The sequence below is a fragment of the Hordeum vulgare genome, chromosome 1H, assembly GCF_904849725.1.
Source record: "Hordeum vulgare subsp. vulgare chromosome 1H, MorexV3_pseudomolecules_assembly, whole genome shotgun sequence".
In the NCBI taxonomy this organism is placed as follows: domain Eukaryota; kingdom Viridiplantae; phylum Streptophyta; class Magnoliopsida; order Poales; family Poaceae; genus Hordeum; species Hordeum vulgare.
This window is the reverse complement of record NC_058518.1, coordinates 448,294,242-448,321,367: the sequence shown is the minus strand read 5'-3', so window position 1 is coordinate 448,321,367 and position 27,126 is coordinate 448,294,242. Positions and strand designations below refer to the sequence as shown.

At 44.7% G+C, this 27,126-nt stretch overlaps 1 protein-coding gene across 2 annotated transcripts; it reads right to left on the bottom strand.

Annotated features, from left to right (window-relative positions):
* Nucleotides 1-637: 637 nt before the first annotated feature.
* LOC123444133 (myb family transcription factor PHL7-like) lies at nt 638-4,853 on the bottom strand. 2 transcript variants are annotated; one of them, XM_045120763.1, is made up of 7 exons: nt 4,551-4,853; nt 2,677-2,891; nt 2,007-2,083; nt 1,882-1,924; nt 1,724-1,781; nt 1,523-1,592; nt 638-1,215 (listed from the first exon to the last, which is right to left on the bottom strand). In XM_045120763.1, exons 2-7 carry the CDS (start codon nt 2,882-2,884, stop codon nt 874-876), a joined length of 798 nt encoding a protein of 265 aa, XP_044976698.1. In that variant the 5' UTR covers nt 2,885-2,891; nt 4,551-4,853; the 3' UTR covers nt 638-873. The 2 variants fall into 2 exon arrangements, with proteins under 2 accessions (XP_044976698.1, XP_044976691.1); XM_045120756.1 differs by lacking the exon at nt 4,551-4,853 and adding an exon at nt 4,358-4,448.
* Between the last annotated feature and the right edge of the window lie 22,273 nt (nt 4,854-27,126).

Genomic DNA, 27,126 nt, shown 5'->3' with positions numbered 1-27,126 from the left:
GAGATGGGTATGAGACCCACAATGTGAGTTATTCATAGTGGTAACATGTTCTGTGTGATTGGAGATCTCGTGAATTAGAATTGAAAGACAAGTTGTTGGTTAACTAAGAGGAGAGTATCCTTAATAAGCTCTTAGCTACTGCGAGGTTCTTCTCCATCCCGACTTGCGACGTGCACCGCTTTTCAGGGCAGTAAGTCTCCGAAACCACACTTCTTTGAGTCATGAACGGGAAAGGGATGATAAGGTTTTTGGGAAGAGCTATACATGACTACTCACCTCTTCATCACGAACGCCACAAACGATGACGACCACTTCCCCAACAACGACTTCTTTCTAACGTCGACGACATGGACGATAACAACATCAACGCCAATGCTACAACGAGCATGACTTTTCTGTTCGAGATCCTGATCCTACTAGAGCTTCTTGGTCTAGTATCTGTTCTAGCACACATGTTCAGATGATATTTGACTACTCTCCTCCAGCTTGCATGCCAATTCTTGCCTCTACTATTGCGGCCTACTTCATACCAATTCTTGCCTCTGTTATTATGGCCTACTTTCCTCAAGATTGCATGACTAATCTTATCTTTGTTACAATGACCATGTTCTATCCATTGTTTATTCCTTTTAAACCATTCAGTAAATTGCTCATATTTCCAACAGAAGCATCGTCATAATTACAAAGATCTGTATGGCAAAATACGACAATGACAAACAACACTTAGTCGTGGCTGAAGGGGTCGGGGCAGATCCGAAAGTCCATACAGCACTCAATCTGTTGTTAAGGAGATATATATTCACATGCGATCGACCATCCGTGGAGGTTAATAACTCAGAAATATTTCCTTTTTGAGGAAGTCTTTGCTTTATTTTATGACTTGCTCAAACCAGGGTCTGCTTTAAACTCGTCCACTTGGAATGCAGGAGCGCATATGTTCTTGGGACAAAGTTCTTGATCCCATGGACCGACCAGATGGGATTCAAACCCTGGCTGGGTTACACCCCGGACTGCATCAGGTGACAGATCATCCAACCTTGGTTTCTTGGGAGAAGGCCGCATGCTGTCAGGGTAGTCATCTAAGCTTGGTGGTGAATGTGAAAGCTTCCTCTCCTCAGAACCTTCAAGTGAGCCACCAAGCTTTTGCTGCTCCTCTATGATCATCTGCAAATACTTCCCTTGAGCTTCGATTCTCAACTGCAATTGCTTTTGAACCTGAAAAGGTAACAATAATATGTGATGATTTAATTTAACCTTTAAGGATTCAAACAAAAAAATAGGTTGATTCTGAATAATAAACCTCAGAGATTACAAATAAATATTGCAAGCAAAATAAAAGAACAGTTAATAAGAGGCAACCGAGAACAAAGTCATCTACAAGTAACCCACCGATTTATAACTTTGGTAAATAATGGTTTATTAAGAATGGGCCTGAGTACTGGATGGATGTCACAGACTAAATTATACGGAGTAGAAGAAAAAAAATATGATTGAAGGAAGTTCACATGTTTTCATCACAAACCTCAAGTTGTTCATGGAGCCGCTTCTGAACCTCCATTTGCATCTTTAATGCTTCATTTATTTGTGAACCCCTGAAAGATAAGTGAAGAATATTTCTGTAACTAAGTGATTCATTATGAACGTTCAGATCTACCAGCATAAAAAGCCTATGCTACTACAGGATACAATCATGTGTGAAGACAATTGAGGAGAGATCACTTACGGCGCAGAATCTGTATTAGAGAGGGAATCACTAGAGTCCTTCTTTTCTTCCTTGGAACCTACACGGTGGCAGTTGTAACAACCAAAGCGTTGTTGGTACTACCGAAGGCAAAAAGGGGAGTGTGCTAGGAAGGCAATGAATCACAGAAGGGCATTTACCTTCAGCAGGAGACTCTGGTATGTACTTTGCAAGGCGATACTTCTGCACAAGCAACAAGGGAAATTGAGTATTAGTGACCAGGCAAATGTTTATAATCTGTCTCCTCAGAAGAGACATTCGATACCTGCAAATGGCTCTTCACGTGATAGATTGTAATCCCCGGTACACCCATTACAGTGAGTACTCCTTTAGGTGTTGCTCCTGAAGATAATGATGACCCAGAACATTAACATATGTTGGATGCATCGTACTCGGCACTTCAGATAAATAAACAAATAATATAGGAGTTTGTTTACTGTTTTCAATACATGAACAGTTTCCAATGCGATAGGGTTCGATAACATGGCAGACACAGTTCCAAAGGGTCATATTAACAGCTGCTAGCAGCCTGGCATAATTCTTTGAAACATGACAAACTTGTGTGTTAATGGGCCATAATCAGAATATGCATTTCGGTTTGATCGGACAAACTTGTGCGTTAACATCCCATGACCTGAAATACTCAATATTATGCTGAAAAAATGCACACATGTGCTCATACATGAATGTTGCAATTAGATTAAACTTCAGTTTGCTAATATGGTGATACACAATGGATTCAACATAAAACCACCAAATTGCAGGTTCTAGATATGCATTGTTCCATACCATCTAAAAGTATTTTCACTCGGAATTTGTGCTGCTGACAAGGTTCGTGAGAGGCCAAACAGAATGAACCAACAACGTAATATATATGACACTCAATACACCATATCAAGTAAAACCAGAAAAAAATCATGAGAGAGAATACCCACTATCTGGTCCACCAAGTTGTGCAATTGCATCCACAAAGCGACTATGGAGATCTGAAGTCCATCTTAGACGTTGTTTCCCACTCCCTACAGGATTAGCAGGGTTGCTTATGTTGGATCCACCGAAAGCTCCAATATTACTTACATGCTCACTATTCTGAGCCCTCTGTGGTGCAAAGGGCACAGAAAAGTTCTTAGCATGGTACATCATGAGAGTACTGCAACAATTGTAAGAAATTGTCATACACATCAGTAAGGCCAAGAAATGTTATAATTTAGGATGAAACAAGTCTACATTATGATGCCATCCTGTATATCTAACAGAATATATCAAGTTGATGGTAGAATGTAAGCAAGGCGACATATTTTTCTGGTACAAGGAGAACTCGTCGTCAGTTCAGGAAATCTTGGTCAGCGTATTTATTCCAAGATCTCGAAAAGTTGGCAAGTCTCCTACTCTTTTCAGAAAATATGCCTTTTATACTCAAAGGACTACTGCTACAAGTAAATAAGCAAAGTGGGCGACACTGAACATGGAAGACAATATTGACACAACAGAGCACCGTAACTAAAAACATAAAATCTTTATTCTAGCGGTACTATCAAAATATCCAAATAGCCAACGACAATAGAGCAATTTTATAACCTCTCCAAATCACATTAAGAACACAAGTTCATCCCAGGCTGCTAACTGAATTCCACATGGAAGGAACATAAAAAAAATATTCAAGCAAAAGACGAAGACCAGTTCAGCTAGCTTAACTGAACGCAGCAACTGAGACTAAAAGTTTGACAAATAAAACTAATAGCACCGGGCACTGATAGCAGCTTGGCGCCAGTATGTCGAAGAATCACCAGCAGATAGAGTTTGTGGTAAAATGCTGAATGGAGCCTGTGGTTCCTGAAGCGAGGTAGTAACAATCTGATAACTCGTTGCTATGTAATGTGTTTGTTGACAGAGAGTTGCTATGTTATTTTATCGCTGCGCTTCTGGTTTATTTTGCTTACAACGTGTATGTTGGATGGAACTACAGCTCTGCTCTGCCCTTCCCATCAAAAAGAAAAAGCTCTGCTCTGCCCTTAAAAACCGCAATTAAATTTCGTTAACGACGCTGAGGGCAATCCCTTCTCTGAAAGAAAGGGGAAAAAAAAGAATCAGCTGCCCTGGAGGTAATCTCAGTCATTCCCAAATGCCAATAGAAGGTCCCTACACAGAACACCTCCCAAAGGCCAGTCTGATGGAAGCAGCGGTTCCAATCCGACGATTATCACCAAATTACGCTACAAGTACAAAATACATCAAACCGATTGGATCGAGATCACGGCCATACGCAAATACCATGTCCATCACAAAAATCCAACCTAGCCTTTTCCGGCCTCAGAATCGCACAAGCCGGCACAAGAACAGCGACGCACGGCTCATAAACCAAAACAAGCTTACGAGCAAGGAAATCGCCGAAACACTACTCGCACCACAGAAACACGTCAGAAGCGACGCCACCGCCCAAACGTGATCTCCCTCCCTGCCCATGTTTTTAATTTATTTAATACCGCGCTTCTCACATCCACCCGCAGCAAACGGAATGGAAATCTCACGAGGAACACCAGGAAATCCACTCCGAGGTCAGTAAAATTCACACTGACTACGCTCGCCACTAGCAAGAGAGGAGCGCCACTCACTCACCGGCCCCTGGTACACAATTCCGCCGCAATACGCCTCGCCGAGCCGCGATCTCGACCTCACGGAAGACACGGGCAGAACAGACAGAACCCCTTCCCGCCCCCTCCTCGCCCCTGACTAGCAGACACGCCTGAATTCAGTAAGAGACCGGGAAAGGCATGGGGGGCGGAAGAGCTGGGAGCCGGCGCTTACTTACCGGCACGGAAGAAGGACGCCGCCGCCGCCGCCGCGACCGGGACCGGGGCCTCCTCGCAGTCGCAGGTGCGCCGCGCTCGTCGGGGGGATAGAGAGAGAGATAGAGAGAGAAAGAGAGAGGGAATCAAATGCTGCTGCTGCTGCGTGCTGCTGTGGAGGGCCAATCAGGCGGATGCCCCAATCGGGCGCTGGGGTCCGGGCGGGGAGGCGAGGATGGGAGCGGTGGTGGTGCGAACGGGAATGGGAGGGGAGGGGAGGGGAAAGCGGCTGGTGGTGGTGTCCGGCGAAAGCGACGCCGCGAGAGCGGAGGGCTTGGGAACGGAGACACACACACAACACACAGACAGATCTTTTACACCATTCTCCCCCTCCGATGCGCACCGTGGGCCGGCCCGGGCGGGCCTATCCACCAGTACTGCCCCCGGCCCTGGCCCCGCGGCCCCCTGGGTCCTGACCTGTCAGCGAGCTACTAGCAGCACCCGCTAGTGATGTGGCAGTGGCAGTGGCACTGTACCAGATCTTTGTTTGTTTGCCGCGGCGAGCACGGCTTTCCGTCGCCGGGGACACTGTTCGACTGCGGGGACTGTGCTTTGCTTAACCCGCGAGAATCTTCGGGGCCGCGCCGCATTGATGGCAGATTCCCCGCTGCCATTCCATCCCGTCCCATTCCCAGCCCGTCTACTCCGTCCGTCCTCCGTCACGTGGCGCACAGCGCCATGCCCTTCCCTCGCTTGCCATCATCGGACCGGGCGCACGTGCATTCATGAGTCCCCAGCCGTGTCTTGCTAGGCGCTTCCGTGCATTTATTACCGCTGGCAAAACGTAACAAAATGCATGCTTGCCCGTTGCTGGAAGGGAACTGGAAACGGCCCAAAAGCAGACCCTGCCACGACGAACAAAACGGGAGACGAATAACTCCGCGCCTACAAAATACAGCTGGAAAGTTCCAGCGATCGGAGGAGGATCTAGGAAGAAGTTTTTTTTTATTTTTATTTTTCTGAGATAAAGATCCTGGGAAGAAGTGTGTGCGACGCAAGCGATCCCGGTACAATCATGGCCCAGGAAGGATTCAAGGGGAAGAAAGGAGGGGGAACGCCGGCCACCCATGATGCCCCTATCTATCTATCTATCTAACGGCAAAGGGGGGCAAAGGGAGGTGACCTCGAACGGAAAAATCATTGTGATTTGCGATGCGAGCACTCTCGGACTCACCAGCAAAAGTACCTCAAAAGCGACGAGGGTTTGGACAAGAAACGCAGAGGCGAGGCCCCCGCCACGAGGAAGAAGAAAGCTTGGGCGACAGGTCATCTCATCTCATCTCGTATGCATCAACCCTCCGTCGCTGCATGCGCGCGGAGGATTTTAAAAAAAATAAAATGATAAAGTAGAAAGGCGTGGACTTCCGTTTTACGATAGATATCGATCTGTTCAACCTTCAACGCAGCGCCCTGGAGTCTGGTCGGTGGGTCACCTGCCCCTGCCAGTTTGCTTCAGGTAGCACTGAAAATTTCCTTGGACTGTGGCCGGGGCCGGCCGGCCCGGGAGCGACACGGAGGAGATGGCAGGCTCCAGTTGACAGGCCCCGGGGGGCCGGCAGCGGCGCGGATCAATTCGACCGGACGGCGACGCCATCGGCTGCAAAAGCGTCATCAAAGGAAAGGAGCCCGCTTTGGCGTTGCAAGTATTCGGGGTTTTGGCAGCGGATTCTCTATTAGCCAACTCCTATTTATTACTGTACCACACCAAACGGTCGTCTTCATTCGTTCAACGTGTTAATGGATCCGTGTCTCAAAGGACGTGGATGTCACCTAGAGAGGGTGAATAGGCGCTTTAAAATAATTAAGGTTTAGGTTTGAACAAATGCGGAATAAAACTAACGTTTAATATGTCAAGCACAAAATCTCAAACAACTAGCCTCACCTATGTGCACCAACAACTTATGCTAAACAAGATAAACAACTAAGTGATAGCAAGATATATGACAAGAGACAATATGGCTATCACAAAGTAAAGTGCATAAGTAAAGGGTTCGGGTAAGAGATAACCGAGGTACGCGAAGACGATGATGTATCCCGAAGTTCACACCCTTGCGGATGCTAATCTCCGTTGGCGCGGTGTGGAGGTACAATGCTCCCCAAGATGCCACTAAGGCCACCGTAATCTCCTCACGCCCTCGCACAATGCATAATGTCGTGATTCCACTAAGGGACCCTTGAGGGCGGTCACCGAACCCGTACAAATGGCAAACCTTGGGGGCGGTCATCGAACCCGTACACGTGACAACCCTTGGGGGCGGTTACCGGTACCCGTACAAATTGCTCGGGGCAATCTCCACAACCTAATTGGAGACCCCGACGCTTGCCCGAAGCTTCACACCACAATGATTGAGCTCCGAGACACCACCAAGCTTCTAGGACGCCAAAGCATCCACGAAGAACAATATCTAGGGTACTAAGTATCAAAGGTAATAAGCTTCTCAAACTTCACTTCCACGTATCACCGTGGAGAACTCAAACCGATGCAACCAATGCAATGGCAAGAACACACGAAGTGGTCAAGTCCCTCACACTCAAATCCCTCCACAACAACAAAAGCTATGGAGAAATATGAGAGGAAGAACAAGGAGCTCACAAAGAACTCCAAGATCTAGATCCAAGGGGTTCCCCTCACATAAAGGAGAAAGTGATTGGTGGAAATGTGGATCTAGATCTCCTCTCTCTTTTCTCTCAAGAACAAGCAAGAAGCATTGGAGGTATTGAGAGTAAGCAAGCTCTAAGAATGTCAACAATGGAGGTAGAACAAGAGCTCAACGGATAAATAAGGCCAAGGGGGAAGAAGACCCCCTTTATATAGTGGGGGAAGGAATCAGACCGTTACCCCCCACTTACAGCCCGAGCCCAGCGGTACTACCGCTGACCCTCCGGCGGTACTACCGCTGGCTGCAGCGGTACTACCGCTGAGCCCATGGTAGCGCAAAGATACTACCGGGCCAACCACCGCCAAGAAAGTCTTCGCAAAAATGTCCGACGCAGTACAACCGCAAAGATGACGGTACTAAAAGCTTGGAGCGGTACTACCGCTGGCCAGGGGCGGTACTACCGCTGGGACAGCGGTACTACCGCCAGCTCTAGCGGTACTACCGCTAGGGCCAGCGGTACTACCGCCAACTCTAGCTGTACTACCGCTAGGTCCAGCGGTACTATCGCTCGCCACTGAAACAGCCATAACTTTCGCATACGAGCTCAGAATCGAGCAAACCCAAGCTTGTTGGATTCAGGACGACAAGAGCTATCCAAACAGCGACCATGCAGATATGAAAATGCCAATGATATATAGATGTGAGTCCTCTATGAATGAAGAACCGGCAAAAACTCCAACATCGAAAACATCATAGTAGATGCATATGGACTTCGTTTTTGATGAACTCAAGCTTGTCACGAAGATGACCATAAGCTCTAAAACTCACAAAGAGAAACACCAAATAAGAACCAAGAAGTATGATGCAAGGATGCAAATGGTTTGAGCTCTCAACGAACGATACGATCAAGCTACTCACTTGAGAGCCCCCCTTGATAGTACAACAATCTATCCTAAACAGAAAACCTATCAAGGGCAAACCTATACCTTGCACCTCGTCCTCTTGAGCTAGATGATGATGATCTTGGCTTCCTCAAGATGGACCACCTTTCTTGATTGCGTTGGCTTGATGAAGACTAGTTGATTGCTCCCCCATACTCACTATGGGTGAGCCACTCTTCAGCATATCTTCACAAGTCCATTGCCACCACAATGGACGACAAGCTTCAAGCATGATATCTTCGTGCTGATCCACTTGAACTTGCACATCGCAATCTTGATGACGATCACAACTTGACGTCATACTTCATGGGTTGTATGAGATCTTTACTTTGACGCAAGCCCATGGAAACACACCTAACCCCCACATAGAACTCTCACGAAGACCATGGTTAGTACACAAACACGTAATGGACAATGCTTACCATACCATGGGATCACTTGATCCCTCTCGGTACATCTTGTACGCTTTGTGTGTTGATCATCTTGATTTACTCTTTGTCTGAGATCTTGATCAACCATGTATCTCTATGACCATTCTTTGGATAATACCTTGAATACCATCTTGGTCATCATATAAACTCCTTGAACCCAACAGATGGACTTCAAGAAGTGCCTATGGACAAATCCTATGAATGTAACTTAAGGCAACCATTAGTCCATAGGAATTGTCATCAATTACCAAAACCACATATGGAGATATATGTTGGGGAACGTCGCATGGGAAACAAAAAATTTCCTACGCGCACGAAGACCTATCATGGTGATGTCCATCTACGAGAGGGGATGAGTGATCTACGTACCCTTGTAGATCGTACAGCAGAAGCGTTAGAGAACGCGGTTGATGTAGTGGAACGTCCTCACGTCCCTCGATCCGCCCCGCGAACAATCCCGCGATCAGTCCCACGATCTAGTACCGAACGGACGGCACCTCCGCGTTCAGCACACGTACAGCTCGACGATGATCTCGGCCTTCTTGATCCAGCAAGAGAGACGGAGAGGTAGAAGAGTTCTCCGGCAGCGTGACGGCGCTCCGGAGGTTGGTGATGATCTCGTCTCAGCAGGGCTCCGCCCGAGCTCCGCAGAAACGCGATCTAGAGGAAAAACTATGGAGGTATGTGGTCGGGCTGCCGTGGCAAAAGTTGTCTCAAATCAGCCCTAATACCTTAGTATATATAGGAGGGAGGGGGAGGGAAGAGGCAGCCTCAAACCCTCAAGGTTTGGCCGAAATTGGAGGTGGAGGAGTCCTACTCCAATCCTACTTGGAGCAGGATTCCACCTTCCCACTTGGAAACTCTTTCCACCTTGTGTTTTTTCCTTCTCAAACCTTATGGGCCTTAGTGGGAACTTATTCCAGCCCACTAGGGGCTGGTTTATCTCTTCCCATAGCCCATGAGACCCCTTGGGGCGTGACACCCCTCCCCATGGTCCCCGGCACCCCTCCCGGCACTCCCGGTACACTACCGATGAGCCCGAAACTTTTCCGGTAATGCACGAAAACCTTCCGGTAACCAAATGGGGTCATCCTATATATCAATCTTCGTTTCCGGACCATTCCGGAAACCCTCGTGACGTCCGTGATCTCATCCGGGACTCCGAACAACATTCAGTAACCAACCATATAACTCAAATACGCATAAAACAACGTCGAACCTTAAGTGTGCAGACCCTGCGGGTTCGAGAACTATGTAGACATGACCCGAGAGACTCCTCGGTCAATATCCAATAGCGGGACCTGGATGCCCATATTGGATCCTACATATTCTACGAAGATCTTATCGTTTGAACCTCAGTGCCAAGGATTCGTATAATCCCGTATGTCATTCCCTTTGTCCTTCGGTATGTTACTTGCCCGAGATTCGATCGTCAGTATCCGCATACCTATTTCAATCTCGTTTACCGGCAAGTCTCTTTACTCGTTCCGTAATACAAGATCCCGCAACTTACACTAAGTTACATTGCTTGCAAGGCTTGTGTGTGATGTTGTATTACCGAGTGGGCCCCGAGATACCTCTCCGTCACACGGAGTGACAAATCCCAGTCTTGATCCACACTAACTCAACTAACACCTTCGGAGATACCTGTAGAGCATCTTTATAGTCACCCAGTTTCGTTGCGACGTTTGATACACACAAAGCATTCCTCCGGTGTCAGTGAGTTATATGATCTCATGGTCATAGGAATAAATACTTGACACGCAGAAAACAGTAGCAACAAAATGACACGATCAACATGCTACGTCTATTAGTTTGGGTCTAGTCCATCACGTGATTCTCCCAATGACGTGATCCAGTTATCAAGCAACAACACCTTGTTCATAATCAGAAGACACTGACTATCATCGATCAACTGGCTAGCCAACTAGAGGCATGCTAGGGATGGTGTTTTGTCTATGTATCCACACATGTAAATGAGTCTTCATTCAATACAATTATAGCATGGATAATAAACTATTATCTTGATACAGGAATTATAATAATAACTATACATTTATTATTGCCTCTAGGGCATAATTCCAACAGTCTCCCACTTGCACTAGAGTCAATAATCTAGCCCTCACATCACCATGTGAATTACATTGTAATAAATCTAACACCCATACAGTTCTGGTGTCGATCATGTTTTGGCCGTGGAAGAGGTTTAGTCAGCGGGTCTGCTACATTCAGATCCGTGTGCACCTTGCATATATTTACGTCCTCCTCCTCGACGTAGTCGCGGATGAGGTTGAAGCGTCGTTTGATGTGTCTGGTCTTCTTGTGAAACCTTGGTTCCTTTGCTAAGGCAATGGCACCAGTGTTGTCACAGAACAAGGTTATTGGATCCAGTGCACTTGGCACCACTCCAAGATCCGTCATGAACTGCTTCATCCAGACACCTTCCTTAGCCGCCTCCGAGGCAGCCATGTACTCTGCTTCACATGTAGAATCTGCTACGACGCTTTGCTTGGAACTGCAACAGCTTACTGCACCCCCATTAAGAATAAATACGTATCCGGTTTGTGACTTAGAGTCGTCCGGATCTGTGTCAAAGCTTGCATCGACGTAACCTTTTACGGCGAGCTCTTCGTCACCTCCATACACGAGAAACATCTCCTTAGTCCTTTTCAGGTACTTCAGGATATTCTTGACCGCCGTCCAGTGATCCACTCCTGGATTACTCTGGAACCTGCCTGCCATACTTATGGCCAGGCTAACATCCGGTCTAGTGCACAGCATCGCATACATGATAGAACCTATGGCTGAAGCATAGGGGACGGAGCGCATATGCTCTCTACCTTCATCAGTTGCTGGGCACTGAGTCTTACTCAATCTCGTACCTTGTAACACCGGCAAGAACCCTTTCTTGGACTGTTCCATTTTGAACCTCTTCAAAACTTTATCAAGGTATGTGCTTTGTGAAAGTCCTATCAGGCGTTTTGATCTATCCCTATAGATCTTAATGCCTAGAATGTAAGCAGCTTCTCCTAGGTCCTTCATAGAGAAACTTTTATTCAAGTAACCTTTTATGCTCTCCAAAAGCTCTACGTTGTTTCCAATCAGTAATATGTCATCCACATATAATATTAGAAATGCCACAGAGCTCCCACTCACTTTCTTGTAAATACAAGATTCTCCAACCACTTGTATAAACCCAAATGCTTTGATCACCTCATCAAAGCGTTTGTTCCAACTCCGAGATGCTTGCACCAGTCCATAAATGGATCGCTGGAGTTTGCACACTTTGTCAGCATTTTTAGGATCGACAAAACCTTCGGGTTGCATCATATACAACTCTTCCTTAAGGAAACCGTTAAGGAACGCCGTTTTGACATCCATCTGCCAGATTTCATAATCGAAAAATGCAGCTATTGCTAACATGATTCTGACGGACTTAAGCATCGCTACAGGAGAGAAAGTCTCATCGTAGTCAATTCCTGGAACTTGTGAAAAACCCTTTGCCACAAGTCGAGCTTTATAAACGGTCACATTACCGTCAGCGTCCGTCTTCTTCTTAAAGATCCATTTGTTCTGAATAGCCTTGCGGCCCTCAGGCAGTATCTCCAAAGTCCATACTTTGTTCTCATACATGGATCCTATCTCGGATTTCATGGCTTCTAGCCATTTGTTGGAATCTGGGCCCACCATCGCTTCTTCATAATTTGCAGGTTCATTGTTGTCTAACAACATGATTGATAAGACGGGATTACCGTACCACTCTGGAGCAGCGCGTGATCTCGTCGACCTGCGTGGTTCAACAGAAACTTGAACTGGAGTTTCATGATCATCATCATTAACTTCCTCCTCAACCGGCGTCGCAACGACAGAGGTTTCCCCTTGCCCTGCGCCACCATCCAGAGGGATGAGAGGTTCGACAACCTCGTCAAGTTCTATCTTCCTCCCACTCAATTCTCTCGAGAGAAACTCCTTCTCGAGAAAAGTTCCGTTCTTAGCAACAAACACTTTGCCCTCGGATTTGAGATAGAAGGTGTACCCAACTGTCTCTTTTGGGTAACCTATGAAGACGCACTTTTCCGCTTTGGGTTCCAGCTTTTCAGGCTGAAGCTTTTTGACATAAGCATCACATCCCCAAACTTTAAGAAACGACAACTTTGGCCTTTTGCCATACCACAGTTCGTATGGTGTCGTCTCAACGGATTTTGATGGTGCCCTATTTAAAGTGAATGCAGCTGTTTCTAATGCATAACCCCAAAATGATAACGGCAAATCAGTAAGAGACATCATAGATCGCACCATTTCTAATAAAGTACGATTACGACGTTCGGACACACCATTACGCTGTGGTGTTCCGGGTGGTGTTAACTGAGAAACAATTCCACATTGTCTTAAGTGAGTACCAAACTCGAAACTCAGATATTCACCCCCACGATCAGACCGTAGGAACTTGATCTTCTTGTTACGATGATTTTCCACTTCACTCTGAAATTGCTTGAACTTTTCAAATGTTTCAGACTTGTGCTTCATCAAGTAGACATAACCATATCTACTTAGATCGTCAGTGAAGGTGAGAAAATAACGATATCCGCCGCGTGCCTCCACGCTCATTGGACCACACACATCGGTATGTATGATTTCCAACAAGTCACTTGCACGCTCCATTGTTCCGGAGAACGGAGTCTTAGTCATCTTGCCCATGAGGCATGGTTCGCACGTGTCAAGTGAATCAAAGTCAAGTGACTCCAAAAGTCCATCAGCATGGAGTTTCTTCATGCGCTTTACACCAATATGACCCAAGCGGCAGTGCCACAAAAATATGGCGCTATCATTGTTTACTCTAACTCTTTTGGTCTCAATGTTATGTATATGCGTATCTCTATCAAGATTCAATATGAACAATCCTCTCACATTCGGTGCATGACCATAAAAGATGTTACTCATAGTAATAGAACAACCATTATTCTCAGACTTAAAAGAGTAACCGTCTCGCAATAAACAAGATCCAGATATAATGTTCATGCTCAACGCAGGCACTAAATAACAATGATTTAAGTTCATCACTAATCCCGATGGTAGTTGAAGTGACACTGTGCCGACGGCGATTGCATCAACCTTGGAACCGTTTCCTACGCGCATCGTCACTTCGTCTTTCGCCAGCCTTCGTCTATTCCGCAGTTCCTGCTTCGAGTTGCAAATGTGAGCAACAGAACCGGTATCGAATACCCAGGCACTACTACGAGAGCTGGTTAAGTACACATCAATAACATGTATATCAAATATACCTGATTTTTCTTTGCCCGCTTTCTTATCTGCCAGATACTTGGGGCAATTGCGCTTCCAGTGACCCATACCCTTGCAATAGAAGCACTCTGTTTCAGGCTTAGGTCCAGCCTTGGGTTTCTTCGGCGGATTGGCAACAGGCTTGCCGCTCTTCTTCGAATTGCCCTTCTTGCCTTTGCCGTTTCTCTTGAAACTAGTGGTCTTGCTCACCATCAACACTTGATGTTCTTTACGGAGTTCAGACTCTGCGACTTTCAGCATCGCAAACAACTCGCCGGGAGACTTGTTCATCCCTTGCATGTTGTAGTTCAACACAAAGCCTTTATAGCTTGGCGGCAGTGATTGAAGGATTCTGTCAGTGATAGCTTCTTGCGGGAGTTCAATCCCCAGTTCAGCTAGACGGTTTGAGTACCCAGACATTTTGAGCACATGTTCACTGACAGACGAGTTTTCCTCCATCTTGCAAGCATAGAATTTATCGGAGGTCTCATACCTCTCGATCCGGGCGTTCTTCTGAAAGATGAACTTCAACTCCTGGAACATCTCAAATGCTCCATGACGCTCAAAGCGACGTTGAAGTCCCGGTTCTAAGCCATACAAGACTGCACATTGAACTATTGAGTAGTCCTCCTTACGCGCTAACCAAGCGTTCTTAACATCCTGATCAGCCGTAGCGGGTGGTTCATCTCCTAGCGCAGCATTAAGGACATAATCCTTCTTTCCAGCTTGTAAGATTAGCTTAAGATTACGAGCCCAGTCTACAAAGTTGCTTCCATCATCTTTCAACTTAGCTTTCTCTAGGAACGTATTAAAATTGAGGATGACACTTGCGTGAGCCATGATCTACAACACAAATATATTCAAAGTGGACTTAGACTATGTTCAAGATAATTAGAGTTCAACTTAATCAAATTAGATGCTAAACTCCCACTCAAAAAGTACATCTCTCTAGTCATTTGAGTGGTTCATGATCCACCTACACTATCCCAAGTCCGATCATCACGTGAGTCGGGAGTAGTTTCAGTGGTAAGCATCCCTATGCTAATCATATCATCTATATGATTCATGATCGACCTTTCGGTCTCATGTGTTCCGAGGCCATGTCTGCACATGCTAGGCTCGTCAAGCTTAACCCGAGTGTTCCGCGTGCGCAACTGTTTTGCACCCGTTGTATGTGAACGTTGAGTCTATCACACCCGATCATCACGTGGTGTCTCGAAACGACGAACTGTAGCAACGGTGCATAGTCGGGGAGAACACAATTTCGTCTTGAAATTTTAGTGAGAGATCACCTCATAATGCTACCGTCGTTCTAAGCAAAATAAGGTGCATAAAAGGATTAACATCACATGCAATTCATAAGTGACATGATATGGCCATCATCACGTGCTTCTTGATCTCCATCACCAAAGCACCGGCACGATCTTCTTGTCACCGGCGCCACACCATGATCATCCATCAACGTGTCGCCATCGGGGTTGTCGTGCTACTTATGCTATCACTACTAAAGCTACATCCTAGCAAAATAGTAAACGCATCTGCAAGCACATATGTTAGTATAAAGACAACCCTATGGCTCCTGCCGGTTGCCGTACCATCGACGTGCAAGTCGATATTTCTATTACAACATGATCATCTCATACATCCAATATATCACATCACATCATTGGCCATATCACATCACAATCATACCCTGCAAAAACAAGTTAGACGTCCTCTTATTTTGTTGTTGCAAGTTTTACGTGGTGACCAAGGGTATCTAGTAGGATCGCATCTTACTTACGCAAACACCACAACGGAGATGTATGAGTTGCTATTTAACCTCATCCAAGGACCTCTCGGTCAAATCCGATTCAACTAAAGTTGGAGAAACCGTCACTTGCCAGTCATCTTTGAGCAAAGGGGGTTACTCGTAACGATGAAACCAGTCTCTCGTAAGCGTACGAGTAATGTCGGTCCAAGCCGCTTCAATCCAACAATGCCGCGGAATCAAGAAAATACTAAGGAGGGCAGCAAAACGCACATCACCGCCCACAAAACCTTTTGTGTTCTACTCGAGAAGACATCTACGCATGAACCTAGCTCATGATGCCATTGTTGGGGAACGTCGCATGGGAAACAAAAAATTTCCTACGCGCACGAAGACCTATCATGGTGATGTCCATCTACGAGAGGGGATGAGTGATCTACGTACCCTTGTAGATCGTACAGCAGAAGCGTTAGAGAACGCGGTTGATGTAGTGGAACGTCCTCACGTCCCTCGATCCGCCCCGCGAACAATCCCGCGATCAGTCCCACGATCTAGTACCGAACGGACGGCACCTCCGCGTTCAGCACACGTACAGCTCGACGATGATCTCGGCCTTCTTGATCCAGCAAGAGAGACGGAGAGGTAGAAGAGTTCTCCGGCAGCGTGACGGCGCTCCGGAGGTTGGTGATGATCTCGTCTCAGCAGGGCTCCGCCCGAGCTCCGCAGAAACGCGATCTAGAGGAAAAACTATGGAGGTATGTGGTCGGGCTGCCGTGGCAAAAGTTGTCTCAAATCAGCCCTAATACCTTAGTATATATAGGAGGGAGGGGGAGGGAAGAGGCAGCCTCAAACCCTCAAGGTTTGGCCGAAATTGGAGGTGGAGGAGTCCTACTCCAATCCTACTTGGAGTAGGATTCCACCTTCCCACTTGGAAACTCTTTCCACCTTGTGTTTTTTCCTTCTCAAACCTTATGGGCCTTAGTGGGAACTTATTCCAGCCCACTAGGGGCTGGTTTATCTCTTCCCATAGACCATGAGACCCCTTGGGGCGTGACACCCCTCCCCATGGTCCCCGGCACCCCTCCCGGCACTTCCGGTACACTACCGATGAGCCCGAAACTTTTCCGGTAATGCACGAAAACCTTCCGGTAACCAAATGGGGTCATCCTATATATCAATCTTTGTTTCCGGACCATTCCGGAAACCCTCGTGACGTCCGTGATCTCATCCGGGACTCCGAACAACATTCGGTAACCAACCATATAACTCAAATACGCATAAAACAACGTCGAACCTTAAGTGTGCAGACCCTGCGGGTTCGAGAACTATGTAGACATGACCCGAGAGACTCCTCGGTCAATATCCAATAGCGGGACCTGGATGCCCATATTGGATCCTACATATTCTACGAAGATCTTATCGTTTGAACCTCAGTGCCAAGGATTCGTATAATCCCGTATGTCATTCCCTTTGTCCTTCGGTATGTTACTTGCCCGAGATTCGATCGTCAGTATCCGCATACCTATTTCAATCTCGTTTACCGGCAAGTCTCTTTACTCGTTCCGTAATACAAGATCCCGCAACTTACACTAAGTTACATTGCTTGCAAGGCTTGTGTGTGATGTTGTATTACCGAGTGGGCCCCGAGATACCTCTCCGTCACACGGAGTGACAAATCCCAGTCTTGATCCATACTAACTCAACTAACACCTTTGGAGATACCTGTAGAGCATCTTTATAGTCACCCAGTTTCGTTGCGACGTTTGATACACACAAAGCATTCCTCTGGTGTCAGTGAGTTATATGATCTCATGGTCATAGGAATAAATACTTGACACGCAGAAAACAGTAGCAACAAAATGACACGATCAACATGCTACGTCTATTAGTTTGGGTCTAGTCCATCACGTGATTCTCCCAATGACGTGATCCAGTTATCAAGCAACAACACCTTGTTCATAATCAGAAGACACTGACTATCATCGATCAACTGGCTAGCCAGCTAGAGGCATGCTAGGGATGGTGTTTTGTCTATGTATCCACACATGTAAATGAGTCTTCATTCAATACAATTATAGCATGGATAATAAACTATTATCTTGATACAGGAATTATAATAATAACTATACATTTATTATTGCCTCTAGGGCGTAATGGACAATGCTTACCATACCATGGGATCACTTGATCCCTCTCGGTACATCTTGTACGCTTTGTGTGTTGATCATCTTGATTTACTCTTTGTCTGAGATCTTGATCAACCATGTATCTCTATGACCATTCTTTGGATAATACCTTGAATACCATCTTGGTCATCATATAAACTCCTTGAACCCAACAGATGGACTTCAAGAAGTGCTTATGGACAAATCCTATGAATGTAACTTAAGGCAACCATTAGTCCATAGGAATTGTCATCAATTACCAAAACCACATATGGAGATATATGCTCTAACAGTGTCCGTCCGAATTTATGAATGCGGCCATGCGTTGACCGTATTTTGATTGCATTTTGTCTGCATTCAATTATTGCAACATATTTTTTTTCATCATCGACTTTTCGATACATTGAAATACATCATCAAATTTTGACTATAATAATAACATCAAAGAAAACAAGAACTAGAAGAAGACATTTTAGAAGATACTTCCCCCGTCCAAAAATAATTGTCTCAAGCTTAGTACAACTTTGTATTAGAGCTAGCACAAAGTTGAGACACTTATTTTGAGATGGGGTTATATTCAACTTTCATAACTACTCCAATAAGTTGGCTTAGTACCTTCTCGATGAATTCGTTGTTGATTTGTGAAGTCTTGATGTTGCATGTTTTCTTTTTCTTCGAGTCTAAAGAATTAGATATTGCTTCTTCACATCTAGTCTCATCTCTAGCTTATACTTTAGCAAAAAGTACACAAGCATCTATTAAATTATGCATCATCAGTATATCGATGTAATCTTCTTTTCAAAACCAAAAGTTGCATCCAGTCTACAAAATAAATATTTGAATGTAAGCTAAACAAGTCAATCCAGAATCACAACCCAAGCTAAACTAGCATGTACCCCGTCATTTTTGTACTTGACAAACACCCATCCGGGGAGTTTCGGCGTTGTAGACACGCGACACACGACCTTCAGTGGACAGTCGTCGCACTTTATGAGCGGTATTGATGTGTCGACGAGCATTTGGGCCAGCATCGACCCCATACAACGGTCGTTGGTGTAGTTGACGGTGTACCGGTGACGATGTAGATCCGAGCGGTTAGAGGCGGATTCAATACCTGCATGCAACATGAGGGTGTTACCCGGCATGTGCACACCGGTACTAGGCCAGTCCATGGCACGGTCAGACGTTTGGCAGTCGTGTGCTGGACGAATTCGCTCCAAAACCGGCCGGATCCGCTCCAAAACCGGCCACTAAATGCTCCGGGCGTCGCGAAAATGGGCCTCAACAAGGGGAGGATGCAGGGATGGGCTCACCGATCGTGCTGGACAGTGCACAACTGTGAAAAATGGCGGTGGAAGGGGCTAGGGACGAGAGGGGAGTGAGGCGGGGTGGCTAGAGGGAGGAGGGTGTGGAATAAAAAAGAGTTGCATGTGTCCCCCACAAGCAGGCCAGGGGAGGACATGTGCATTCGCCACGCACCGTCCGCGCGTGTCCATTCGACCGCAAACGCTGCCCAAAATTGGGACGGGAATGGGTCAAAAGCGGATCGAAAACGGACATTGGTCTGCTTGCTCCCGCGCGTTGGGTGGCCTGGCCTGTCCATTTACCCCCAAAGGGATGCGGCCGGACGCGATGGGGTCTCGCGTCGGAGTTGTCCTTACCCGCTCGCTCGGCGTTGCCACATTACCAACACTCACTTAGAGCATCTACATCCGAACTTCACAAATATGACACCTTATACGTCTACGGGCACGTCCGGTCAGTGATCGGGGCGTCTCCGTCTTGAGTCCCTACTCTTTTGTTCGCACAGCCACACTTTTCATAATTATTTCTCATATGTCCAGTCACTTGCACGTGATTTGTGCAGAAAAAGAGAGAAAAAGAAAATAATGAATAAAGAAAGAGAAAAGATTGTCCGGGTGGGGTCATCCGCTACGTGACGGACTGACTGGGTGTGCTCGGGCACGTCCACGAGCCCTCGTATAGTCTCATATTTGAGATGAATATGAGGGGTGTCGGTAAATCCGTACGTTTGAGACATGTATGATGGGTTCGATTGGGTCATGCTTTTATGACCGGACGACCTATCCGGGAGTTTGAAATAGTTATGAGAGGTCCGGTTGTAGATGCTCTTACGTGATGTTTCGGGATCAAACTACTCACTTCATATATATTTTTAGAGAAATGTTGCTTTATTCAACTACTCCCTTCGTTTCTAAATATAAGTCTTTTAAAGATTTCACTACAAAGTACATACAGAGTAAAATGAGCGAATCTATAGTCTAAAGTATATCCATATACATTTGTATATAGTCTGTATTGAAATTTTTAAAAGACTTACATTTAGAATGGAGGGAGTACATTTTTAGAGGAAAATGTCTCGAGCCCCACCTCTTATGTAGGTTAGAGCATCTACAACCACATCTTGTAAATTGGACCCTTCAAATGCCTGTAGACGCATCCGGGCACGTCCATAGACAATGACCGGACACTCCCTAAATACGTGCCTCCACACCCGTGTATCTCATATCCAGCATCCTATATCCATACAAATTCATGCAATGTAGTACGTAGGTCATCGAACGATCATGATCGACAAGAAACACACATATAAACCAATACCAAAGAGGCATAATTCACATAAACATCATCGAAAGGGCATGATTAACACCGTTCAGTGATCCGACACATTCTAACTACATACTGATACGTCTCAAACGAATCTATAATTTTTTATGGTTTCATGCTATTATCTTGTATTCTTTGTACGTTTTATGTACCTTTTTATATCTTTTTGGGACTAACTTATTAATTCAGTGCCAAGTGCCAGTTCCTGTTTTTTCCGTGTTTTTGACTCTTTTCAAATCTGATTTTGGAACGGAGTCCAAACGGAAGAAAAACCCCGAAATGGTTTTTTCCCGAACGGAAGAAGTCCACGGGGCTTTTGGGCCAAGCCAGGTGGGCTCCAGGGAGCCCACAAGCCCCCACTCCGCCACCAGGGGGAGGCGGCGGTGGGCAGGCTTGTGGCCTCCCTGGCCACCCCCTGACCTAGGTATTTCGCCTATAAATTCCCAAATATTCCGCAAAAAATCACGGGAGCCTCGAAAATACTTTTTCGCCACCGCAAGCTCCCGTTTCCGCGAGATCTCATCTGGAGACCCTTCCCGGCACCCTGCCGGAGGGGACTTTGGAGTTGGAGGGCTTTTTCATCATCATCATCGCCCCTCCAATGACTCGTGAGTAGTTCACTTCAGACCTACGGGTCCGTAGTTAGTAGCTAGATGGCTTCTTCTCTCTCTTGGATCTTCAATACAAAGTTCTCCATGATCTTCATGGAGATCTATCCGATGTAATCTTCTTTGGCGGTGTGTTTGTCGAGATCCGATGAATTGTGGACTTGTGGTCAGATTATCTACGATATATATTTGAGTCTTTGCTGATTTCTTATATGCATGATTTGATATCCTTGTAAGTCTCTCCGAGTCTTGGGTTTTGTTTGGCCAACTAGATCTATGATTCTTGCAATGGGAGAAGTGCTTGGTTTTGGGTTCTGCCATGTGGTGACCTTTCCTAGTGACAGTAGGGGCAGCAAGGCACACATCAAGCAGTTGCCATCAAGAGTAAAAAGATGGGGTTTTTATCATTGGTTTGAGATTATCCCTCTACATCATGTCATCTTTCTTAAGGCGTTACTCTGTTCTTATGGACTTAATACACTAGATGCATGCTGGATAGCGGTCGACGTGTGGAGCAACAGTAGTAGATGCAGAAAGTATCGGTCTACTTGTTTCGGACGTGATGCCTATAGAAATAATCATTACATAGATATCGTCATGACTCTGCATAGTTCTATCAATTGCTCGACAGTAATTTGTTCACCCACCGTCTACTTGCTTTCATGAGAGAAGCCACTAGTAAACACTACGGTCCCCGGGTCTATTCACATCCATCGTTTACATCTCCTCTTTTACTTTGCTTTGTTACTTTGTTGCTTTTAGTTCTCACTTGGCAAACAATCTATAAGGGATTGACAACCCCTTCATAGCGTTGGGTGCAAGCTTTTGTGTTTGTGCAGGATCTTGAGATACTCTTCCGCCGGATTGATACCTTGGTTCTCAAACTGAGGGAAATACTTACCGTCGCTGTGCTACATCACCTTTTCCGCTTCGAGGGAACACCAACGCAAGGCTCCAAGGCCACGGGGGAAATCCTTTGCATACTTGCCTAGGAAGTCCCTTAAGGCGTAGCCGTAGCTGAAGGATTCCTGGTGCCGTCGACACAACTATTTCTGGCGCCGTTGCAAGGGATACACAACAAACATCAGAAGTATTTCTGGCGCCGTTGCCGGGGAGGAGAAATCAAGATCTATCCAAGTAGGTCTGACAAACTCTTCTCTTGCATTTACTTTTGTTGCCAGTTGCCTCTCGTTTTCCTCTCCCCCACTTCACATTTGCCGTTTTCGTTCGCCTTTCGCCTTCGCCGTTTTCTTTTGCCTTTGCCAGTTTTCTTGCTTGCTTGTGTGCTTGTTTGTTTGTTGAAGACATCGTGTCTGAAAACACCAAACTTTGTGACTTCTTGAGCACTAATAATAATGATTTTATTAGTACTCTGATTTCTCCCGTCACTAGTGCGGAATCGTATGAAATCAACGTAGCTCTGCTGAATCTTGTTATGAAAGAGCAATTCTCTGGCCTTCCTAGTGAAGATGTCGCATCCCATCTCAATACCTTCATTGAGCTTTGTGATATGCAAAAGAAAAGAGATGTGGATAATGATGTGATTAAGTTGAAACTTTTTTCCTTTCTCGTTGCGAGATCGCGCAAAAACTTGGTTTTCTTCTTTGCCTAAAAATATTATCAATTCTTGGGATAAGTGCAAAGATGCTTACATATCCAAGTATTTTCCGCCGGCTAAGATCATCTCCTTACGTAACGATATCATGAATTTCAAGCAACTTGATCATGAACACGTTGCACAATCTTGGGAGAGGATGAAGCTTATGATTAGAAATTGTCCCGTTTATGGCTTGAGTTTGTGGATGATTATACAAATCTTTTACGCTGGCTTGAATTTCGCTTCTCGCAATATATTGGACTCCGCCTCAGGTGGAACGTTCATGGAAATCACGTTAGGAGACGCTACAAAACTCTTAGACAATATCATGACCAAATACTCTCAGTGGCACACTGAAAGGTCGCCTGCTAGCAAAAAGGTGCACGCTATAGAAGAGATTAACTCGCTTAGTGCTAAGATGGACGAGTTGATGAATTTGGTTTCTAGTAGAAATGCTACACTAGATCCTAATGACATGCCACTATCTTCTTTGATTGAGAGTAGCAACGCTAGTTTGGACGTGAATTTTGTTGGTAGGAACAATTTTGGCAACAACAATGCTTTTAGGGGAAACTATGTTCCTAGGCCTTTTCCTAGTAACTCCTCTAACAATTATGGCAATCCCTACGGCAACACTTATGGAAATCACAACAAATTACCCTCTGATCTAGAGAGTAATATCAAAGAGTTCATCAACTCTCAAAAGATTTTCAATGCGTCCATAGAGGAAAAACTACTCAAAATAGACTATTTGGCTAAGAGCGTTGATAGGATGTCTTGTGATATTGATGCTTTGAAAGTTAGATGCGCTCCTCCCAAGATCAACTTGGATGAAACTTTGAAAGCTATGCGTATCTCCATGAATGAGAGCAAAGAAAGAACCGCCAAATTCGCGCTAGACATGAATGGTTTAAAAGGGTGCGTTCTAGTGATGCAAATCACGAAGATCTTAAAGTGCTTGGTGTGTCTCCTCTTGAATCTTTGTTTTCACGTGTCAAACCTACTTATGGAGGGGCCGGATATGAATCCACTTTAGTTGAAAAACGCCCCAATGATTCGGAGTCCACCTATCTTGATGATAAAGGTGTGGAGAGTGGAGTAGAAGAAGTCAAAATTTTGGGTAGTAACGAAACTCCCACTTTGAATTTCAAGGAATTCAATTATGATAATTGCTCCTTGTTTGAATGCATTTCTTTGATGCAATCCATTGCAAACTCTCCACATGCTTATAGCCAAAGCAAAGCCTTTACCGCGCATATCGTAGATGCTATGATGAAATCTCTTGAAGAGAAGCTCGAACTAGAAGTCTCTATACCTAGAAAACTTCATGATGAGTGGGAACCTACTATCAAAATCAAGATGAAAAACTATGAGTGCAATGCTTTGTGTGATTTGGGTGCTAGTGTTTCCGCGATTCAAAAGTCTTTATGTGATATTCTTGGTTTTCATGAGATTGAAGAGTGTTCTCTTAATTTGCATCTTGCGGATTCTACCGTCAAGAAGACCATGGGGAGGATCGATGATGTTCTTATTGTCGCAAATAAGAACTATGTACCCGTGGATTTCATTGTACTTGACATAGATTCTAATCCTTCATGTCCCATTATTCTTGGTAGACCTTTCCTAAGGACTATTGGTGCTATCATCGATATGAAGGAAAATAAGATTGCCTTATGAATCTATGATGAGGGCTACCTATGTTTGAGCACCAAAGATGACTATACGTGATTCCATCACTTTCGCCTAGCTAAGGGCGTTAAACAAAAGCGCTTGTTGGGAGGCAAACCAACGAATCTATCCTTTTTCTTTCTGTTTTGTGTTTTTCACACTTTCATAATTCTGTTATGATTGTGTTTTTTGTGTTTCTTTTTGCGTTTGTGCCAAGCAAAACCGTTATGATTAGTCTTGGGGATGATCGTTTGGTCACGCTGGAAAAGACAGAAACTTTCTGCTCACAAAAATAATTTTCATTATTTTTATGTAAGAGTTTTGAGTTGATTCTTTTTGCTGCTGATTGCTACGCAAATTCTTCAGACTGTCGTAATTTTTCAGAATTTTTGAAGTATCAGAGGTATACGAAACATACAGATTGCTACAGACTGGTCTGCTGTTAACAGATTCTGTTTTTGTTGTGTTGGTTGCTTATTTTGATGAAACTATGATAGTATCGGGGGGTATTAGCCATAGAAGATTGAAAATACAGTAACCCAACATCAGCACAAGTAGAATTTAAGTTTGCTACAGTACCTAGGGAAGTGGTGGTTTGCTTTCTTGTACTAATGTTATCACGAATTTCTGTTGAAGTTTCGTGTTGTGAAGTTTTCAAGTTTTGGGTGAAGTTCTTATGGACAAAAAGATAAAGAGTGACAAGATCTCAAGCTTGGGGATGCCCAAGGCACCCCAAGATATTCAAAGATGTCGTAAAAGCCTAAGCTTGGGGATGCCCCGGGAAGGCATCCCCTCTCTCATCATCAATCCATCAGTAACGTTACTTGGGGCTATATTTTTATTCACCACATGTTATGTGTTCTTGCTTGGAGCGTCTTGTATCGTAGGAGTCTTTTTTTTATTGTGTCACAATCATCCTTGATGCACACCTAGATAGAGAGACATCCACACAACGTGATTTTGTCGAGCTTCACTTATATCTTTTGGTAGACAATTCAGCTCACATGTGCTACACTTATATCTTTTGAGCTAGATACTTTTGCTCTGTGTGCTTCACTTATATCTTTTAGAGCACAACGGTGCGTGGCTTGGTAGTTTATCTATGCTTTGAAAGTAGTCTCAAAAGGGGTAGTTATCCAAAGGGATACGAAAACTTCCACCTTCATGTGCATTGAATAGTTAGAGAAGTTTGATTCATCTCAATTAGTTTTGAGTTGTGGTTATGGTAATATTGAAGTCATGCTAGTAAGGTGTTGTGGATCTAGAAATACTTGTGTTGAAGTTAGTGATTCCTGTAGCATGCACGTATGGTGAGCCGCTATGTGATGAAGTCTGAGCATGATTAGTATATTGATTGTCATCCTTTGCGTGGCGGTCGGGATCGCGCGATGGTTTATACCTACCAACCCTTCCCCTAGGAGTATGCGTTGAATACTTTGTTTCAATTACTAATAAAACTTTTGCAACAAGTATATGAGTTATTCATGACTAATATTGAGTCCATGGTTTAGATGCACTTTCACCTTCCACCATCATTATCTTCTTAGTGCCGTGCAACTTTCGCCGGTGCACAAAACCCACCATTAGCCTCCCTCAAAACAGCCACCATACCTACCTACTATGGATTTTTCAAAGTCATTCCGAGATATATTGCCATGCAAATACCACCATGATATGTGCCACCACGTCTACATTGCCATTGCATGATCGTAAGATAGCTAGCATGATGTTTCCATTGATGTCTATGCCATGCTAGATCATTGCCATGGTACACTACCGAATGCATTCCATATAGAGTCATAGTTGCTCTAAGTTTTGAGTTGAAAGTGTGATGATCATCATTATTGGAGCATTGTCCCATGTGAGGAAATAAAAGAGGCCAAAGAAGCCCATAAAAAAAGAGGCCAAAGAGCCCACCAAAATAAAATTAAAAAAATGAGAGAAAAAGAGAGAAGGGACAATGCTACCACTTTTTCCACACTTGTGCATTTTGAGCACCATGATCTTCATGATTGAGAGTCTCTCGTTTTGTATCCACCATATAGCTAGTGGGAAATTCTCATTATATAACTTGGCTTGTATATTCCAATGATAGGCTTCCTCAAAATTGCCTTAGGTCTTCATGAGCAAGCAAGTTGGATGCACACCCACTAGTTTTCCTTAAGAGCTTTCACATACTTGTAGCTCTAGTGCATCATTTGTATGGAAATCCCTACTCATTCACATTGATATCAATTGATGAGCATCTCCACAGCTCATTAATATGCCTAGTTAATGTGACTATCTTCTCCTTTTTGTCTTGCAACCTCCACCACATTCCACACCATCTATAGTGCTATAACCATGGCTCACGCTCATGTATTGCGTGAGAGTTGAAAATGTTTGAGAAAGTAAAGGTGTGAAACAATTACTTGGCCAGTACCGGGGTTGTGCATGATTTAAATTCGTTGTGCAATGATGATAGAGCATAGCCAGACTATATGCTTTTGTACAGATAACTTTCTTTTGGCCTTGTTATTTTGAAAGTTCATGATTACTTTGCTAGTTTGCTTGAATTATTATTGTTTCCACGTCAATAGCAAACTATTGTTTTGAATCTAATGGATCTGAACATTCACGTCACATAAGAGGAATTACAAAGGACACCTATGCTAGGTAGCATGAAAGCATCAAAAATTCATTCTTTATCACTTCCCTACCCGAGGACGAGCAGGAGTTAAGCTTGGAGATGCTTGATACGTCTCAAACGTATCTATAATTTTTTATGGTTTCACGCTGTTATCTTGTCTTCTTTGTATGTTTTATGTACCTTTTTATATTTTTTTCAGGACTAACTTATTAATTCAGTGCCAAGTGCCAATTCGTGTTTTT

Excerpts from the sequence above, each read along its gene's own strand:
- LOC123444133 (XM_045120763.1), bottom strand. The coding sequence starts at position 2,884 with ATGATGTACCATGCTAAGAACTTTTCTGTGCCCTTTGCACCACAGAGG. Across the intron at positions 1,782-1,881 it reads ACCAGAGTCTCCTGCTGAAG|GTTCCAAGGAAGAAAAGAAG; the intron begins GTAAATGCCCTT and ends GCCACCGTGTAG. Across the intron at positions 1,593-1,723 it reads TCTAATACAGATTCTGCGCC|GGGTTCACAAATAAATGAAG; the intron begins GTAAGTGATCTC and ends CTTATCTTTCAG.